At 48.0% G+C, this 15,240-nt stretch overlaps 1 protein-coding gene across 1 annotated transcript; it reads right to left on the bottom strand.

Moving 5' to 3' along the window:
- Positions 1-9,031: 9,031 nt before the first annotated feature.
- LYZL4 (lysozyme like 4) lies at positions 9,032-14,945 on the bottom strand. Its single transcript, XM_062200644.1, has 4 exons — positions 14,807-14,945; positions 14,544-14,693; positions 11,412-11,490; positions 9,032-9,101 (listed from the first exon to the last, which is right to left on the bottom strand). The coding sequence occupies exons 1-4, from the start codon at positions 14,943-14,945 to the stop codon at positions 9,032-9,034; spliced, it is 438 nt and encodes a 145-aa protein (XP_062056628.1).
- Positions 14,946-15,240: the final 295 nt, after the last annotated feature.

The raw sequence follows: 15,240 nt of genomic DNA, 5'->3' as shown, positions 1-15,240 counted from the left end.
AAAAAAAAATGACAATCTGTCCTGTTTAGGCTGTTTGTGAACCCTCAAAAAGGATGCTCTGTAAATTATAAAAAAGCATTTTGTGATGCCAGCTGCCCTGGCTAGGAATTGCGGGTGCTGTGTTTGGGGAGGAAGAGGTAAGACAGCGGGACAAGGTGCCTGGGAGGTACCCAGGAGCCCCACGAGGACGACTATGTACCCAGTGAAGAGGAGTGGGGCTCCCAAGGGACTGGAAGGCACATCATTTTGTCTAGGCAAAAAACAATCACATGATTCATTCATTTCCAAGAGTACTCAACTCTGCTTGCACCTGCTTCCATGTTCTGCTCTGGGTTATGGAGCTGGGGGCTTGGGAGGTACCCAAACCAGTGGGGTTCTAGCGAGATGGGTGGCAGAGGGAAGGCAGAAGGGTGATCACAGATGTTCTTCATCAGAGAGCACAGGCCTGGACCTCACAGGCCAGGGTTCCTGCCACAGGCTATGGCTTCCCCTGCCGGTCACCCCACCCAAAGCTGCCGGTTGCTGGAAGTTGGCAGCAGTTATCTGCAAGTTCTAGACATCTAGAAGCAGCAGCAACTTGCTGGCTCCTTGCACCACAGCTATGATGGTTAACTGCAGAAAGATCCAACTTTTGCTCCTTGAGTTCTTTTGCCAATTTTTCCAACAATGAGTTCCCCCGGGCTTCTAGAAAGCTCTGAGAGAAGAGTCATAGCATGGGGCCCGAGAGGCCTATGGGATGCATTCACTAAAAAGAGAGTCAGTGAGTTTCTTTGGAACAAGATGAGTCACCCTGCCTGTGCTCTTTAATAAAAGATTCGATAGTTTGCACCTGCTCCTGGTGGTGCCTGGACGTGGGATTCATTGATTCAACCTGCTCACAGAGCTACAGCATGCCTACATGATCAGCTCATTGTGAGACACCCACACCATGGCTGGTCTCTCTGATACAGAGTACATACACATGGTTAGTCTCTCTGATCTGCCCCCACCAATGGAGATGTGAGACCTGGGGACAAGGCGAGGACAAAGAAGTCGGAGGCCGCGATCTCTGAGCTCATCCTGTTGTGTGCTGCTGCTGTGCTGTGTGTACAGATGGTTACGACACAGTCAAGTGGAGACGCTGAGCATATATTTTCCTATATTATTTGGAGCTCGGAGGAAATACTAGGGAGGAAATACATACTTGGAGGTCATAAATAACAACGTTATTTATAGTTTCAGGAGTAAGGGTTTGACTTTGTGGCACAGTGGTTAAGTTGCTGTTTGGAGTGCCCACATCCCCTGTCAGAGTGCCTGGTTCACATCCCGGCTACTCCACTTCCAACCCAGCTTTCTAAAAATGCACACTGGGGGAGGCAGCAGGCGATGGCTCAGGTAGCTGGGCCTCTGCCATCCATGTGGGAGACCTAGAGAGAGTTCCCAGCTTCTGGCTTTAGCCTGGTCCAGCCCCGGCTGTTTTGGGGAGTGAACTATAGAGTGGAATCTCTCTCTTCTTTTGTGTATCTGCCTTTCAAATAAGTGAATAAAATACAAACAAATAAAATTTGAAAAGATAAAGTTTTGGAGGTAGATGATGGCAGAGAAGACAGAAATCTGTGTCCCTCTAAGGCTGCAGTGAAGAGATGGGAGAGACACCAAGAATGTAGCCATGTGGTATCCCCAGAGACAGTGCATGAAGTGCTCTAAGGAGAGAGTGCTGTGCCACATCAAGTGATTAGTGAATTGATTGGCTTGTTTCTGGAAGGTGGGGGCTGAAACTCCATCACAATATTTGGCAACATAGAGATCACCTGTGACTAAAATAATGCATGCTTCCAATAAGGTAAATTCAAGAGAGAATGGAGGCTGGCGCCGCGGCTCACTTTCTCTCTGTATCTCCCTATCTGTAACACTACCTCTCAAATAAGTAATATTTTTATAAAAAAAATTAAAAATCGGGCCTTGCGGCACCGGCACACCAGGTTCTAGTCCCGGTCGGGGCACCGATCCTGTCCCGGTTGCCCCTCTTCCAGGCCAGCTCTCTGCTGTGGCCCGGGAGTGCAGTGGAGGATGGCCCAAGTGCTTGGGCCCTGCACCCCATGGGAGACCAGGAGAAGCACCTGGCTCCTGCCATCGGATCAGCGCAGTGCGCTGGCCGCAGCGCACCAGCCATGGCGGCCATTGGAGGGTGAACCAATGGCAAAGGAAGACCTTTCTCTCTGTCTCTCTCTCTCTCACTGTCCACTCTGCCTGTCCAAAAAAAAAAAAAAAGAGAGAGAGAGAATGGAAGATAAGGCAAAAAAAAAAAGGAGGGGGGGCACTTGGACAATTCTTCTGAGGCAGGTTTTGAGGAAATGGCAGGAAATCAGAAGCCAAGAGATTTTTAAGTGGGAGATATTATGCAACACCTGTATGATGATGTAAGCGACTGAGCAAGGGGAGGAAGTGATAATGCCTCATCCCTTGTGTGAGGTCTGAGAGTAGACAAGACGGCAGGGGCTTCAGGATGCACGTGGAGGGCTGGCCTTAACCAGGAATGTCAACAGTTCATCCTCGGGCAGGTGTCTGGCGAAACAGTTAAGTCACTGCTTGGGATGCCTGCATCTCCTGCTGGAACGACTGTTCAAAGCCTGCTTCCTCCACTTGTGAGCCAGCTTCCTGCTCCCATGCACCTTGGGAGGCAGCAGATAATGGCTAGACTCCCAAGTCCGGTCTCTCTACATAGGAAACCTGGATGGAGTCCCTGGCTGTCGGATTTTGAATGGCCCAGCCCTGTTGCAGGCATTTGAGTACTGAAACAGTGGATGGAAGACCCCCTCACCTGTGTGTGTGTGTGCACGCCTTTAGAATAAAGTCAAAATAAATCAATAAAACCTTAGACGGTTACTCCGTTGTTAACAGGAGGAGGCGCAGAATGTGTGGTTGTGCAGAGGTGGTAAGAGGAGCCTGCAGATGCTCTTATCTGATGGCTTTTATTTCTTCAGTGACACAGGCAGCAGCATCCTGAGCAGGGAGGGAGTCTGAGGGAGGAGGTGTTGGAGATGTAAGTGTGAAAGAGTTATCTAACAGACTGGAAACATGAAGGCCCACTTGATAGTGCCTGTCAAGAACCTAAAATGGCACCAGTCAACATGGTTTCACGGAGTTATTTTCTCCTCCAAATCCACACAGCTACTGGAGTCAAACGCAGCACAGGTAGAGTTGAGCTTCATGGGGATTGCGTGGCCAGGTGAGTGGGTCAGAGAGCAGAGGAGACAGACCCAGGCAGTGAGGGTACAAACAAGTAAACAAATCTTTATTTTTAAACAAGTTGTCGACCCAATTTTACAGCTAACGGATGGGACATAAAAGTTAATACTGATGTCTTACCAGACACTGGAGTAGGGCTGAGTGTGGGCTATAGGCTTATTTGTTTGCTTATTTATTTATTTCAAGAGTGACAGAGGGAGAGGGAGGGAGACAGAGCTATCTTTCATCTGTTGGCTCATTCCTGAAGTGATCACAATAGCTGGGGCGCAGCCAGGCTGAAGCCAGGAACCAGGAACTCCATTAGGGTCCCCCACCACAGGTGACAAGAACTCAAGCACTTGGTTCATCATCTGCTGCTGTGCTCTGTGCACCAGCAGGAAGCAGAGCAGCTGGGATGCTAACCAGTGCTCCAGCAGGAGATGTGGTGTCCCGAGCAGCAGCTTAACCGTGCCACAGCACTGGCCCCAGGCTATGGGTTGTGAGGCGATGCCCATACCATCTCCATCACTTACACGGGGCAGTGAAGCCAATGTCTTAGCCCCTCCAAACCTGTTTCCTCACCTGTAATATAATCTTCAAAAATTCATGGAAATGGCACATTATATTTTAATTCCCTTTTCCATGAGTTTGCTGAAGTGCCCTTGCATGATTATCATTCTTACCTAATTTTTAAGATTTCTACAAGGCTTAGACTACCACATTTAAAGGTCAACAGGTACTATTGGTAAAACTGGATTAACAGGGTAACTCCTACAATAATAAGAGTTGTTGTCACTGAGTTTTCCTAATCTAGCTTTGATCATTCCATAAACCAGACAAGGAGATCCAGCCCCAGAATGCGTGCCCACTGGGTCTGAGGGCGCAAAGCCAAGAGCCGATGCTGGGAGGCCCTGGAGAGGCCATTCCAATCAATTCACTAACATCTGCTTTGTCCCCAAGCCTCCCGCCCATGCTGACGCAAGTGGCCATTAGGGGACAATGAACCACGGGAGAGGTAATGGGCTGGATGGAGGCAGCAACCCAATGGGTTTGGCCCTTGAAGAGATAGTGTTTTAATCAATTGCGGGTTGTCACTTGTATCTGGGTTGAGTGTGGACAGAGGTCACACATGTTATCACTCTTGGGTCTACCCCGGGAAATTATCTGGGAGGGGCCCAGCTCAATCAAGAAGGAGCTGCCAAGGTCTCAAATGCTTCCCGTGGACCTGAACAGCAAGCGCCACCGACAGCAGTTCTCTTGGCTGATTCATGCTGTGTGGCTGGGAAATGGCAAAAACCCTTTTCCCGAAGAGGAGGGAAAGCCACCCAAAACCCTTTGACTGAGCTGATGCATTGTTACTGAGCTGGAATCAAAGCTTTGCCCTGGGAATTCTGACTCATTATTTCCTCTTTCTGCAAGTGACCAGGATGCAAACCAAAAGCAGGGCTGACTCGTTTTAGGTCCCGCTTGCCTGTAAGGTGGCCATGGCTCCCTTGTTTAACTTTTCTCTGGATTAAAAACTAACAATAAAGGGTTATAGCTTACAATTGTTCCAAGTTATGGGATGATTCCATGTGCTAACTAATTTACATTTTTATTTGTGATTCTTGGAATGACCAAAGAAACAGATTCTGTGTTCTGTGTATTGTGTTTTCTTAATGTCTCTGTTAAGTTCTGATTATTTAAAAGCAGCTAAATTTTTTATAAAATCCTACAGGTGCTTTCTAAAGTACTGTGTGGAATAGGCAAGTGCCTCTTGTTGTTGGTTAATGAGTTCATAATTGTAAACATGGCTATTTGAAGTCATTTGTCACCCACAGTTTTGTATGTCAGATTTACTGCTCATGGAAGTTAAAACGTTGTTGTTTCTGTGTTTAAATGTGTCCTCTTAGGTTCCAAAGGACTTCTTTTTCCCTGGCCTCCATTGTATCCAATACCTTGGGACAGTTTTTCTAAGCAGATAAAGCCAATAATATACTACAGATTCCAACTTAGAAAAAACTATGGTTAGTTCAGATAACTAACAGCAGAAAGGAATTCTAAATGATTGCTGGTAATTAAAAAAACAGATTTTAAGAAACTATTGCTGAAACTCCTTTATTGTTCTATCTTGTATAGATCTGGGCCTCCTAGCTGGCAAGGCCATATAGCCCACCTGATTATTATCAAGCTCCCTGTAAGTTTCTATTTGCCTCTCAGTGAGAAAACCTGCTCATGGTTTAGACAGCACCTTTCTTAGGTCCTCTAACAACGGCTCTGTCATTTGTTCTAGACCCTGTCTAGCCCACTGGAGGCCTCATTCCTTTGTAAACATTCCCTCCACTCTCACATCACTGGCTCTTGTGTATTGGTGGTCCTCTCCCCCTTTTAACACTGTAGGATTGTTCAGAATTCTGTCTCCAGACAAACCCCTCTCCCCACAGGAGACGAGCAGCCTTTCTCCCAGTCTTGGCTGGGCTCGGCTTCACGGCCTCTCTCTCCTCAATGGAGATCTCAGGAACAGCTTTGGGCCACAACGTTATCTCCACCAACTCCAAAACAACCCCCACAGTTACAAGAGGAGGCCACTAGGTCCCCTGAGACCTCAGTGACGCCATCCGAGGTCTCCAAAGCCAAATCACTGCAACAGCAGGCGTGGGACCACAGAACAGACCGCTTACCTTATAACAACAAAAAAAGGGGGGAGGGATGAGAAACTTGTGTTTTCTGGAAGAATAACATTACTATTACATTAATCAATCAGGCCAGGTAGAGCAAAATGTTAAAACACTCCAACAAATTGCCACATCTATTAAACAACACGCCGTAGGGTCCAAAAACTCCTCCTTCCTCCCTCCCCATGGAGCCCTCACATCACTCGGTTAATGCTGCTCCTAGGACCACTGGCTGCTTTTCTCACCCTGGCTTTTATACTACTTGTCTGTTTAAGTGTTAAAGGCGTTAATAATGGAACAAACCAAAGCCTTCACCAACCAGGCAGTAAACCAAATGCTACCACAGGGATATACTCAACTCCCACCCAGGAGATCATGACTTGAGATGTCACCTCATCAGTGGAGAATGACTCGTCACCCCACGTCAGCAGGAAGTAGCTCTAGAAGACACATCATGGCCCCTCAACCTCTCCTGGGCTTTTAGGGTCGACGTAATCACACACAACACTTGCTTTATAAAAAACAAAAGGGGAGGACGTTAATGAAATGGTGCCATCTTATATGAGGTGCCATCTTAAGCCCCGGGCACCATCTTAGGCTCTGGCCCAGTTGCCATCTTGTACAATAAGCTTCGATCTTAAGCCCAGCTTGGCTTACTAGAAGTCGGGTGACCAAACGGCACAACCACAAGCGTCAACTCCACCCCCACTGTTTCCACTTCCCACCCCTGCAAGGCTGTAACAAGACCTGCTTTCCCACACACTCTCTCTTTTCGCTCTCTCACCCTCTCCCTCCAGCCTGTCAGTTTCCCCCCACCACCACAGTAAACCTTTTCCCTAATAATAAGTAAATAAATAAATAAAGGATTATAGCCATTATAGTCTGTCTGAATAATGGGTACCTGTGCAGTTGTTAAAAATGGTGCTGGAATTCCTGTAGAATACTGGACCACTAAACACACACACACACACACTAATGTAGGGACTGATACACAAAAAGCTTACCACTAATCATCTCTAAGCCAGGGTTCTCTCAACTCTGGGTGCCTAACAAGGATGAAAACGTCCGTTTCCAGTGGTGAGATGATGGAAAATTTTAATTCTCTCTTTATGATTATCTGTACTTTCTTCATTAAATATACATTAGGTAATTTTTAAAATGCAAAAAATGAAAACAAGCAAAAACAAGGCATTACAGCTCTCCTTGTCATGGCTTAAAAAGTGACAAAACAATAACGTCCAAGGGTAGAGGAAGAGTTAAATATGATATGGCAGACTCATACATACGGTATTAACTAGCACTACAATTTCATTTTGAAGAATGTGTGACACCATGGGATGCTCTCCTGATGTCACTCCAGGTTTTTCCTTTCTGGACACGGGCTGAAAGCTGAAGGAGATACATATGCCAAACCCCATCATGGCTTGGGTCCCACAGTGACCGGGTTTCAGACAAGCAGATTCCTCAGCCGCTGCTTCTGCTACCAGCTCTTGGCCAGGGGTGTCCAGGAAGCTCAGGCTAACACCTGCTATTCTATTCCAGGCAAGCAGCCTATAAGACACTAAGCTTCTGAAATAAACCCCTTTCTGTGTAAAACAGAATTACACATAGGGGAAAGGTTTACTGTCATGTTTGTTAGTTTGTTTTCCTTCTAAAAAGTGAGGTACAAAAGTCTATCCAGAGGATTAACCCTGCAATGTTGAAAAAGATTAACAACCCTATACAGAAAAAGACCAGAAGGAAATGCAACCAAAGTATAGCAGTGACTGTCTTTGTGCACTGAGCTCATGCGAGAGCTTTTTTCTCCTTTTGGATGTTTCTGTCAGTGCAATCGTTATGGAAAGCAGTATGGCGAGTCCTCAAAAAACTAAAAATGGATCTCCTACATGACCCAGCTATCCACTTCTGGGAATGTATCCAAAGGAAATGAAGTCAGCACGTGAAAGAGATCCCTGCACTCCCATGTTTACAGAATCCCAATTCGCAATAGCAAAGACAGGGAATCAACCTAGATGTCCATCAACTGATGACTGCATAAGGAAAATGTGATACACACACACACACACACACACACCCCTGATGGAATATCTGTCAGCCATAATAAAGAATGAAATCCTAACATCTGTAATAAAACGGGTGGAACTAAATCAAATAAACCTAGAAAGACAAATACCCACATTTCTATAGACCTAGAAAGACAAATACTCATATTTTCTATTTGTGGAAATTTATATATATATATATATATATATACACACACACACATATACATACAATAAATAAAATTGTGTGGATGTCATATTATTCTCTATGTTGTTAAAAATATTGATTCAATGAATTGTATCATATACATGACTATTTCTTTCCTCACTTTCTGATCACTGCCTTGAATCTCATGTTTTGTAATATTAAATACCTGTATTCAAGAAAAGTGTGTATATATATATATAAAATATCCACATATAAAGTGAATATGGCAAAATGTTAAAAACGGTTAGATCTTGACATTTAAAGTTTTAAAATTTTCTCCATTGAAAGCATGAGGGGTCTTCAAAACATTCATGGAAAATGCATATTATGAAATAATTATGCATGGATTTCAGGTTTTTTGTACCGATATCATATCTTTTAATTCCATTTTCCATGAGCATCGGAAGTCCCCTCTTGCATGCTATTTATAATCTTTGGAAACATAACTTTTTCTGAGAGAAAGTGTCACTTGATCCTCTCCATAGGAGTGCAGAGTGTTCTGTGGTCTCCTGACTTCCACCTGAGCACCACCGGCGGTCCCGCAGGCGCTGGCCTCTCTTCCTCTCTTCATTGACTGCTCCCTGCCTCCACTTCACGGGTACATCTTGTTTTGTGAATCATCTCCTTTCTTCAACTCCTCCATCAGAGATTAGGTCGTAATAAGGCCAGATAATGGTAAGTAACCATAGTCATAGTAACTCTCACAACACAACAACACAGGTGGGGACCTTTGGCTCAGCTTGAGTAACTGCTTGGTTTATTCTGTGTCCTGCATCCCGGGATGAAGCCAACATTTGTCCCTCCCCATCTGGAGTTGTCAGGTGGTATGATCATCATCAACAGGATTGAGTGAGGCAGCAAACAGAATAGCATCTCCATGCCCGGGAAGCTACTGGTGAGCGTCGTGGGACCACTGGAGGCTACATCTTGCAACCGTCGAGCCAGCGCCCCAGAGTGTCGGAGAGCTGGCAGTTCCGGGACCAGGTGGGCCTGCAGGGAGGAAGGCCAGGAAGAGACAATGAGAGGGGTGCTCCTGGAAGTCAGAGCTTGGGACCCCCAGGGCTCCCACACATCTTGAGGCTCTTGTGCACCTCACTGTCTCCAGCACACCCAGGCAGGAAGGCTAGTGCTTCCTCCGTCCTAGAGCCCATACTGCCCCTCCGCTCACACGTAACCCTGCATGGTTCAGAGGCAGCGGAACCGTGAACCCCTTCCTCGAGCCCAGTAAGGCAAAGATGATGAGCTTCTGTGAAGTGAGGTTTGGAGAAGTCCCGAGACTGGTCCAGTCACACAGCGACCCAGGCAGACCCTAGCCCTGAAATCAGAACCCTGGGCCAGGGCCCTTCCACCTGTGCATGTACCTGCTTCACTCTTCTGCTCCCCAAATTCCTCCCAACTCGTCAACCCTACAGAGGTTAGCTGGACTGAGCTTCGCTACCCTTTTCTCCTGAAATCCCCACAAGTGATGCTGCTGTTCCCAGTCCCCGTGCCAGCCCCCAGTCCCCACACCCTCCTATCCCAATCCACAGGCTGGGGCAGCCAGCAGGCCAGCTACAGGCCTTGTGAAATCCTGCTAAACCGGTTCTATCCATCAGCCAGGCAGGCCTCCCTGGATCCTCCCACAGAGGAAGAAGGGGCTGTGGCCATGGCGCCCCTAATGACTACAGAGCACAGGGGAAATGCACACACGTGTGTTTTCAGAAATCCTGAAGCTCTCTGAAGCCCTACGGCAGACACGGCAGAAAGATTGCTGGGTGCAGGCAGTGTCTTGGCTTTCTCCCTTCCTATGTGCCCTAGCCCTGCGGAGCCCCAGATCTGAGCTGCCTATTCACTTCATAAAACGTCATGTTCTCCGACGCCGAGACCCTGAGCAATTAAGAAGGCCTTGCCCAGCCCTGCCCAGCATCTCTCCAATGAGTGCTGTACAATGAAGATGATTCCAGCTCATTAGCATGTACCCTAGAGGGTCAGGCGAGCATCCAAATTAATTGGAAAGCCGAGGCCGTGTGTGAAAGGTATTTCAGGCCCTCAGAAGACAGTTAACGTTAATAAGCGGACTGGCATTTTATGCAGTGTACTAGACCTGAAAATGGATAATGAATAATGGGTTTGTAAAGTGGTACTGAGACCCAGGCCTGCTCGTTTGAGAAACTTAAAACTCGATTCCTACCTTGCCTTTTACAGCAGAACAAATTGCAAGATGATCCAAATTGCAAGCACAAAAGCAGGATGTCATAAATGCAAATTTTTAATTTATTTACCAAAGATGAAATATAAGGTTTATTTTGTGCCAGCACTGTTTTAATACAGAGGAAAACATGGCTCAGCTTCTTTACAATCTTGGAGTACGGAAGACTTCTCTATAAAGGAGAGGCCATAAAAACCCAGAAGCCACGAAACTCAAGACTGAGGGATGTGACTCTGAAATGGCAAGGCTTTGATGGGATGAAGACACCACAGGCAAAATCAGATACAAACAGCACAGTGAGTCTGGGACTGCAGATGGACAGCAGGCAAGATTAAGACTGAAGATAGGCTGGTGCGGTGGCTCAATAGGCTAATCCTCCGCCTGCAGCGCCGGCACCCCGGGTTCTAGTCCTGGTTAGGGTGCCGGATTCTGTCCCAGTTGCCCCTTTTCCAGTGCAGCTCTCTGCTATGGCCCGGGAAGGCAGTGGAGGATGGCCCAAGTGCTTGGGCCCTGCACCCGCATGGGAGATCAGGAGAAGCACCTGGCTCCTGCCTTTGGATCAGCGCGGTGCACCGGCCACAGCGTGCCGGCCGCAGTGGCCATTGGGGGTGAACCAACGGCAAAAATGAAGACCTTTCTCTCTGTCTCTCTCTCACTGTCCACTCTGCCTGTAAAAAAAAAAAAGAGAGAGAGAGAGACTGAAGAAAAAGGGGATCGGGCTGAGGCACAACATAGCAGGTTAGGTTTCTACCTGCCGGGCCAGCATCCCATATGGGCACAGGTTCGAGACCCGGCTGCTCCACTTCCAATCCAGCTCCCTGCTAACGCACCTGGGAAAGCAGTGTAAGATGATCCAAGTGCTTGGGGTCCTGCACCCACATGGGAGACCCAGGAGAACTCTAGGCTCCTGGCTTCGGCCTGGCCCAGCTGAGCTGTTGCAGCCATTTGGGGAGTGAACCAGCAGATGGAAGACCTCTCTCACACACACATCTCTATCTCTATCTCTCCTCTTTTTTCTGTAACTCTGCCTTTCAAATAAATAAAAATTAAATTTTTAATTAAAGATAAAGGGTGAAAGCCATTAATAGAGGCTATATAAGATGACCACTTACCATGCTCCCATCCCTTCTTTTCCTTTTACAATTATCTTGACACATTCAATTGTCTTCTTTAAATTCGGATTCAGCATCGCTGTGGAGAAAATAAAGTGAAACAATTAACCACACCAGCAGGGCACAGCTGAGTTACAGTGAGCTGAGGAGTCATGCTAGAGAGGATTCCACAAGGATCTATACCTAAATTCTTCTCAGAAAACAGTAGGAGACAAGATGTAGTCTCTGGGCTGATGCTGTGGTGCAGCGGGTTAATGCCCTGGCCTGAAGCGCTGGCATCCCATATGGGCGCCGGTTCAAGACCCAGCTGTTCCTCTTCCAGTCTAGCTCTCTGCTATGGCCTGGGAAAGCAGTAGAAGATGGCCCAAGTCCTTGGGCCCCTGCACCCACGTGGGAGACCTGGGGGAAGCTCCTGGCTCCTAACTTTGGATCAGCTCAGCTCTGGCTGTTGTGGCCAATTAGGGAGTGAACCATCGGATGGAAGACTTCTCTCTCTCTCTCTCTCTGCCTCTCCTCTCTCTGTGTAACTCTGACTTTCAAATAAATAAAATAGATATTTTTTTAAAAGATGTAGTCTCATTTTTTATCTTCTAATTCTTACAATAATTTTTCCATTTAAAATTGTGTGTGTGTGTGTACGACTCCTGTGCAAGGCAGTGCAACAAGCAGTGGAGATATGGTAGCAGACCTAAGACCTTGCAGCACGGGGAAGGGCCCGGCCATGCCTCTGAGGGACTGAAATATCTGTACTACACATTTGTCCTCTGTTCCCTCCTTGAAAAGTGGAAACCCAAAACCTCCCGCATGGGCCTCCCACAGGACCCTCCTTCTTGCCTATGCAATGGTCTCTACTTTCCCCTCATCTGGTTGGACTGCATTTCAAGAAACTGTCACATCAGTGACCCCTGGATCCATACAACAGAATCCCACAAACGTGGCTTGGGCCAGTTGTGTCCCTAATGTGTCTTTCCACTCCTGTAATCTTACTTCCCATTGCTTTTTTCCAGGACGCCACCATTCGAGAGATGTCCAGGGCAGGAGACAGAGATAGTGTCCACCCTGAAGGCAGGTGCTCCAGCCATGATACCCACCGCTGAGGGAGCGCAGGCAGCTCCTCCTCCTGGGCCTTGTTCTCGCTCATCTCCCAGTCTGGATCTGCCACGGACTACGAGCCCGTGGCGCCAGGTTCCCTCCTCTGAATAAAGTGCCACTGTGATCCAGTACTATCCGTTACTGCTGTGGTTGGGATACAGGATAAGGGCTTTTCCTCAAGGTGGTAGTACTGGGGGTGATGGAACCATTAAAAGCTGAAGCCTTGGGTCTCTGGAATCTTGAAGGAGACAGGGGTCTCTCTCTGCTTCCAGCTGCCTCTGTGACCACTGTGCCTCTGCCATTGCCTTCTGTCCTTAACAGAGGCCATCCAATGGGGCCACCAGATCTTGGACTTTGACCCTTCAAAACTGTGAGCCAAAGAAACCCTTCCTCTTTATACAGTGAGTTACCTCTGGTACTTCATTATAGTAGCGGAAAACTGACTAACACAGCCACATACATACAAACCTACACACACTCTAACCATGTTGCAAATTCTTTGAACAAAGGTAAGTTTTCCTCGGGCACCAAGCTGTACACCAAACCCTGCACTCAGCACTGTACATCCCCTGCCCTGAAGCCTTGTGAAGTAGGTATTATCATTCTCTCCATTTTGCCCATGAGAAAATGAAGGCTCAAGTCAACATAGCCAGGTACGCTAAAAGATTGATTTTATATTTTCTTTTCTTTTTACATTCTAGTAGGAGGGTTTTGGGGGTAAAATCTAATCCACCATATTTTCACCAAAACATGTAGTATCTGCTCTATTACATATAGTTATTTCTCCCTTTAGACCCTGGTTACACACACACACACAATTTCTCCTTATAAACACAGATTAAGGGGCTACTCTGTTATCTTCTTTGCCTTGGCTAGCAGGAGGCTCAGGGTGACACTGAATGTCCCATCATAGTAATTAAATCACATTTTAATGTATATGTTTCCTCAACTAAACTGTAATTGTAATTTTAATGAGCCCTTCACAGCATTTTATCTACATTATCCCATTTAATATTCACAGCAACCCCAAAAGATAGTTCAAGGTCCCCAACTTCACAGATGAGGAAGCTCCAGGGAGTCACTTGCACAGTTCCCTTAGCTCCTAGTGGGAGCAGCTGGGATTCCCACCAGGTTCCTGCAAGCTTTCTGTGTTCTTCCTCCTGCTTTGCAGTCCTGCCTCTCCTTGAATCCAGGAACCATCTTACATGTCTCTGGAGGCCCAAGGCCAGTCACAGGACTCATCACAAGTTACAAGTGCTCCCCAGGCTGCACAAGGAGGCTGCAGCCTCAGGTGTCAGTGCAACCTACCCTGGCTGGGCAGCCTCTTGGTTTAGCCCCAACTCATGAGCCACACTGCTGGGGTTGTCTCCCAGCTCTACCAACCCAACAGCCCTGAGGTCTGCTTCCCTCTCTGCCGAACGGAAACAGTAACAGGATCCGCCTAGTGGAGATCACTGTGCATACTGCATGGGTTAATGTTTGAGAAGGACTTGGAAGCAAATGATAGACTGACAACTCCATGAGGACTGGCATTCACAGGGTGCTCAGTAAGTGCTCATGGAACGGATAAGTCCTGGACAGCAGCCTCCTCTTGACCACAGATGCCCGAGACTGGCTGAGGGTAGTGGGCAAGTTCCTCCTGGGATGGCCAGCACCTGTCTCCTCCCAGTGACCACAAGAAGGAGGGAGTAGTGGCGCAGCACAGGTATAGTCAGGCCCAGCTGGAGCCCTCAGCTCCCACCCTTCAGAGCTGGGTGGGCTCCATGATGCCTGTAGCCTCCTGGAAGTGTCCTGACAGCTCTACCCATGCGGACCAAGCCTTCCTCTCACCACCCCAGGTGAGTGTGCCCAGCTGTTCTCACTGCCCACCCTGGCAGTGCCATGATGCCCTACCCGACCTTGGATACAGCTCATCCCAGTCCCTGTCAAGCCCTCCCCCGCCCCCTTCTCCTCGTATACTGTAGCCACTGGGAAGGGCAACCCTGAGTGTGGTGCCACAGTCACCAGTGCCCCAGCGTGGCCTGGAAGGAGGGGACCTACCAGAGCATGACATGCCGCAGAGGTTCTTGCCATGGTCGCACCAGCCATCGTTGCGGATCTGAAAGAGGCCAAAGCCTGTGTAGCCATCAGGTGCATTTTCATAGACAGCCGTGGGGTTGAACTTGCTCTCAAAATAAGCCAGACACACCCCTAAGATGCAACAGGAGGCTCTGAGGAGAGCTGGAGTTGGTGCCGCCTGGGCAGGGGATGTTGGGGAGAGCAGTGCAGGAGATGGGGGAGCTGAGAGGGCGGGGCCTACTCACAGTTTTCAAGGCTGTAGCCCTCAAAATAATCCAGGCCTCCTTCTCGGAGTTTCTTAGCCACTGTGCAACGGCCCAAAACATAAGCAGCACTTGGCACTACCACGAAGCCAAGAAGGGAGAACACCACAGATGCTTTCATGGTCCCCAAGCTCCTTAGGACAGGAACAGCCAGTGAGTGAGTGGAGCCAATGACACCTCCTCCCAAGATCACAGGGACCACAGGTCTGCAGGCAGAAAAGGGCACAGTGTGGGAGGAGGCGAGCAGCCGGTGTGCTGCAAACAGAGGGCTGGCACCTGGCTTAACCATGACCCATCTTCCCATCCTAGATCTCCGCTTCACACCAAGTGGCATCTGGGGGCACCTGAGACCCCGCCTCTATTCCCCATCTCCACCTCCCACTTTCTAAGGAAACTGTACTCTTGAAGGTGCCCCC

The sequence above is a fragment of the Lepus europaeus genome, chromosome 9 (assembly GCF_033115175.1).
Source record: "Lepus europaeus isolate LE1 chromosome 9, mLepTim1.pri, whole genome shotgun sequence".
NCBI classification, from domain to species: Eukaryota; Metazoa; Chordata; class Mammalia; order Lagomorpha; family Leporidae; genus Lepus; species Lepus europaeus.
This window is presented reverse-complemented; position numbering and strand designations above follow the sequence as displayed.

Excerpts from the sequence above, each read along its gene's own strand:
- LYZL4 (XM_062200644.1), bottom strand. The coding sequence starts at position 14,945 with ATGAAAGCATCTGTGGTGTTCTCCCTTCTTGGCTTCGTGGTAGTGCCA. Across the intron at positions 14,694-14,806 it reads GGGCTACAGCCTTGAAAACT|GGGTGTGTCTGGCTTATTTT; the intron begins GTGAGTAGGCCC and ends GTTGCATCTTAG. Across the intron at positions 11,491-14,543 it reads CTGCGGCATGTCATGCTCTG|CGATGCTGAATCCGAATTTA; the intron begins GTAGGTCCCCTC and ends TTTTCTCCACAG.